Here is a 5000-nt window from a genome sequence, read left to right on the forward strand (position 1 = left end):
CGGAGTGATGAGGTCGAAGCTCTTGTGCTTTCCGTCTCTGATCGTCGATCCTCGAGCTTCGATCACCGTGATGCCGATTCCATTACGAAAACACTGCACACACATAAGTTAGAGACAGAAGTTCACTGCTGAGAGAGTTTCTAAGTCAAAGTCTGTGTTCTGGTTCAGAGACGGACAGAAAACCACTGGAACCAAACAGTTTGAAGGGTTCTTGAAGGTCTTGTCTTGAGGTGAATAACAGGAAGTCCTTCCTAAGATGGAGATCGTGTCACCGTGATGAACCGTCTCACCTGTTCACTCTTGTAGATCCAGATCTGTTCCGTGTTGATGGCGGCGTACACTTTGGACTTGGTTCCCTTCAGCTCCAGGACTCCGTGTCTCTGACAGTGTGACCCGGGACCGAAACGCCGCCGACCAAACGCCAGCTGATCTCTGACGTGTTCCTGCAGCGTGCCGACCCACCGCCGCCTCAGCACTGCGACGATATCATCATCATCATCATCATCATCATCATCATCATCATCATCATCATCATCATCATCATCATTGTGTGTGTGTGTGTGGGGGTTGGGGTGTTTTCTTCATCTACCTTCATTATCAGTCCTGAAAACAAAGATCCTGTGACTCGTCACTATTTCAAACTTGCTGTCTTTAGCTGGGCGGGCCATCTGGATGGCAGCCAATGGGATCACTCCTTTAGGGTAGACGTCCTGAGACAGAAACCATTAAAGACCTTCATCTGTTCTTCTTATCAGAGCTGTGAGTCTCTGACAGAAACTCTTCATGTAGATATCTGTAGAGTACTTTTCTCAAGTACTCTACTAATTTAGAGGTACTTTACTTTACTTCTTCTCCTCTACATCTCAGAGTAAATATTGTACTTTTATCTGACAGCTTCAGTTACTTTTATTATTAATCAACTAATAAATGATGAAGTATTATTATAGATAATATAAAGTCATTCAAATGAGCACACTAATACATCAATAATCATAATACTTTAAAATAATATATATTATTCTGCATAATGAGTACTTTTACTATTGGACGTTTACTTGTACCAGGTGTGTGGTATTAGTACTTTCACTGCAGTACATCATTAGTGTTCAGGTGTGACTCTCAGTAACAGTTAGAGCGTCTTTGTCTTCAGTGTCACTGAGTTTACATCGTCAGATTTAACTGGATCATTTATCAGATACAGTGATTGATGGGTGCAGAGAGACAGTGAGATGAAGAGGAAGGTTGACGCCTTCATCACCACGTTGTTAGATCAGGAGAAAAGACAAGTATTTAAATATAGAAATACTGTGAAATTTTAACATTCATTTAAATCACTTTACAGATCTGTTAAAGTCAAGATATCCACTTTAAATCCTCTGATTCAATTTAGTAAAACACTAAAACAGGACGATGAAACTTTACATTGTAAGAAGAAGAAGAATCTTTGAACTCTGGATGTAGTTTCTTTACCTTCTCACCACCAAAGTACATCAGGTTTTTGCCATCAAACTTCACGTAGCGCTTCTGGAAAACATAGTTCCTGAAAGATAAAACACACAACATATTCAGAGTCACAAGATCATTGTTACAACAAAGACACAAAGATACAAAGACACAAAGATACACAGACAAAAAGATTCAGAAACACAAATATACGAAAACACAAAGACACAACAACACAGAGATACAAAGACACAAAGATACAAAAACACAAAAAAACAAAATACAAAAACACAAAGATACAAAAACACAGACACAAAGACACAAAGACAAAGGTAAAAAACACAAAGACACATCCCAACTGATGGGTGTGTTTTGTGTTACAGTGTAGTTTTGGGATTGAAACATTGAAGGATGTATAAATACGGAGCATCGTCAGAAAACACTGATTCCATAATGAAAGTTTTGGTTTCTGAACTGATTTTGATAAATATCACAGAAGAACTTTGTTGTTTTAAAGAGAAATAAGAGGAAAGAAAGAAAAGACAAACACACCGAGTGGAGGATGATGAAGAAGAGGAGGAGGAGGAGAGGAAGATGACGAGGCAGAGGCAGCTCCTCAGGAGGAAGAAGACACAAGGAGGAGCAGAGAAGAGGAGATGCAGCACTACAGTCAGCGCTGACTTCTGACCCCTGACAAACACACACACATGAACAACAGGAAGCCGTGTGTCACTGATGGTTCCTCATTCCCCTGCTGTGATTGGCCGGTTGGGAACATGGGAGGAGCTCCAAGATCTGCTCAGACTCCATATTCAACCTTTGTTTACCCACAAACCCTGTATCTACCGACATGAGGAGACTTAGCATGCTAACTTTATGAGGACCCTACAACCTCCTGAAAAACCTCTGGAACCTCTGCTTTTCTTCTCCCCGGTCTAACCCGCTGTGTAAATCAAACGCACCCCTGTGGAGACAGTTTGTCAAGCCAGCCGCTGATGATGGGCGGGGCTCTCTCCATCAGGGAGGTGTAGCTGGCGTAGGGGGAGATGGTCAGGTCCTCGTCGGCCTCTGAGGCGAAGCTGTGGGTTGGCAGGGAGAGGAGGCGGACCTGGGGGGGATGTTCACCGACGGTGCTGTAACCCTGGGAGTCTCCGGAGTGAAGAGCCTGAGACAAGCGCTTCGTCCATGAGAACTTCTGGAGCCTGAAGTAGAAATACAACAAGTTAATAATCTGCTTTATACATTCATCCTGTAAATAACGTTCAGTTCCCCTGAATTCTATATTCTCAAATACAAATGTAACTTCTCACACGGTCCGTTTCGTAGCTGTTCGGTAGCTTTCAATCGTATCTTTGGAAGCTTAGTTTTGTCTTGAACTGCCCAATACTAACCACAGACTGCAGTTTAAAGAGAAGCTCCACAAAATAAAAGTGGGCCAAGTACAGAACCTTGGGGCACTCCGACAATATGCAGATGATACAACTTTATATATTTGACAGCTTCAGCTCTTTCAACTGAAGCTGGTGATGGATGCAAAGAACACTGATTGTAATATTGTGATATTGTGTCTTATTGCTGTCTCAGTACCAAACATTACGTCACATAAACCCTGTGTGTGTTTTACTTTCTTTGTTAATACAAATTACACATTCTTTTCATGAATTGTTTGACTTTTTTCACTTGTTGTTGGTTTGACCCTATCCTTTCTACTTGTAATACTTGTTATTTTGTTGTCGTACAGTATTTAATTTATGGACATACAAAGAGTCTTACCCATGATCCTCTGCATGTTTGTCCTCCCCCCTCCTCGTCTCTCTGTCCTCCAGTCTGCTCCTTTCACTCTGCAGGATCAAATATTTAAAGAGCACATTTCTATCATCACAGACTCGACATGTTACACGTTTAGACCCAACAATCCTGTTGTATCTTCTGTCTCACCTCACAGGGATGTGGACTTCTGACAGTTTGGAAAAGGGTTTCACAGTAGGGGCTGATCTCGTCCTCGGGGTCGTCTGTTGAAGCTGTTGAACAGAAAACTCAACAGAGTTAACTGGGTACTGCAGCACTGATGGTGATGAAACCCCAAACTCATCCAGTGATACTCTGCTTATTAAACCACACAAACAGAACAGTGTTCAAACATCAGGGTACTAAAGGCCAAAATAAACAGGATCCAGATGTAAAGGTTGTTCTTGTAAAGTCTTACTGTCACTATGTATCATGTCTTCATACGTACTCACCTCTAGCTGATCCTGAAGAGTTATAACTTAAAGTGCTGCCACTGAAAACACACATAGACAAACAATACATCAGAATTCAGAGTTCTAGTGATTCATTGGGTCACTTTAGTAGTTGAACTTGTAAACATTATTATTTGAATCAGAGCATGTGGTGATATCCTGACTTGTAGTGGATCCACTGGATAATATATCCCAATCTTACTTTATTGTTGTCGACCTGACAATAAAGTTGTTAATACTACAAGTGTTGAAGCAGTTCTGACCCCTTAAACATCTCCCAATACCAACATCCGAACGGTGCGGGTGGATGAAGTTTCAGATGCTGTTTGAAGATCCAACGATCACTACATTAGAAGCATCCTGACCCCGCTAGCCTCCTGGAACCACAACCCTGAGGTAGGTAGGTAAGTAAATCCTTGGGAGGCCTTGGATGGTTGTTTGATCACAAGGTAGATAGGACGTATTTAGGCTGATAACACGGATGTATCGTGACACAACGTTTAGCTTAGCATAAGTGGATAACCCTCGTTCTTTGGACCCTGGTCTAGAAACAAGTTTAGAGTGACCTACCTATTCCTCTCAGGGTTCCTGTCAGGTGTTGGTCTCGGCGGAGTCGGAGGAGCTGACTGCTGGCTGCAGTAACTCCTCCCTCCACTGGGAGCAGTAGAACCAGGTAAAGTCCCCCAGTAGATCTCGTTAGAGACCATCTCTATCCCGCCACCTCTGGGTGAACCAGAGGATCCAGAGAGCCTGCCTTTGTCAAGACTACCGGGACAGGAATTCCCAGGAGGCGTCTGGTTCTGGTTCTGCTCTGTCCGTACAGGTGAGGAAGAGGAAGAGGAGGGCGGGGACCCCTGGAACATGGCGGAGGGGATCCCGCGGTTCAGTCTCGGAGGAACGGGAGGTAATAACCCTCCAGCGTCCGACAGAGACAAGCTACGACTCGGCCTCCTCCGCTCCGTCTGACTCGGTCTTCGGCTGGACGTGGTCGACTTGTTGCTGAGGTCAGAGGTCAACCTGTCATCAGATGTGGGCGTGTCCCCTGAGGTCAAACCCTCTAACACAGTAAAACAGATGGACTCCTGGGAAAGCCTCCTGGATGGGGGTGGTGCAGGGTCTGGTGTTGGACAGAAGTGGATCGGTGCTGTCCTACGGCGGTTGAAGACGGTTCTGGGTTTGGGAACTGGCTTCACCACCGGTCTGCTGCCGTCAGAGTCGGTCAGCATGTTGGCGAGGTTCGGAGCCGAGCTGTTCCTGAACGCCTCAAAGTTCATGGGTCCTGGCGAATGACAGAGCGATGCAGAACTGTGACCTCGC

The 5000-nt window shown here is 44.3% G+C and overlaps 1 protein-coding gene across 1 annotated transcript in view; it reads right to left on the reverse strand.

Moving 5' to 3' along the window:
* arap3 (ArfGAP with RhoGAP domain, ankyrin repeat and PH domain 3) overlaps window positions 1–5000 on the reverse strand; it is a 31597-nt gene that overhangs the window by 18077 nt on the left and 8520 nt on the right. The window contains exons 3-11 of the mRNA XM_079167568.1: window positions 4254–5000; window positions 3684–3724; window positions 3382–3464; window positions 3217–3284; window positions 2406–2645; window positions 1471–1540; window positions 590–710; window positions 291–475; window positions 3–93 (exon numbers count right to left, since the gene is read on the reverse strand). The exon at window positions 4254–5000 is cut by the window's right edge and continues 207 nt beyond it. Coding sequence (XP_079023694.1) covers window positions 3–93; window positions 291–475; window positions 590–710; window positions 1471–1540; window positions 2406–2645; window positions 3217–3284; window positions 3382–3464; window positions 3684–3724; window positions 4254–5000 — 1646 coding nt within the window. The remainder of the gene's footprint in view (window positions 1–2; window positions 94–290; window positions 476–589; window positions 711–1470; window positions 1541–2405; window positions 2646–3216; window positions 3285–3381; window positions 3465–3683; window positions 3725–4253) is intronic.

The sequence above is a fragment of the Pholis gunnellus genome (genome assembly GCF_910591455.1).
Source record: "Pholis gunnellus genome assembly, chromosome: 10".
Classification (NCBI taxonomy): domain Eukaryota; kingdom Metazoa; phylum Chordata; class Actinopteri; order Perciformes; family Pholidae; genus Pholis; species Pholis gunnellus.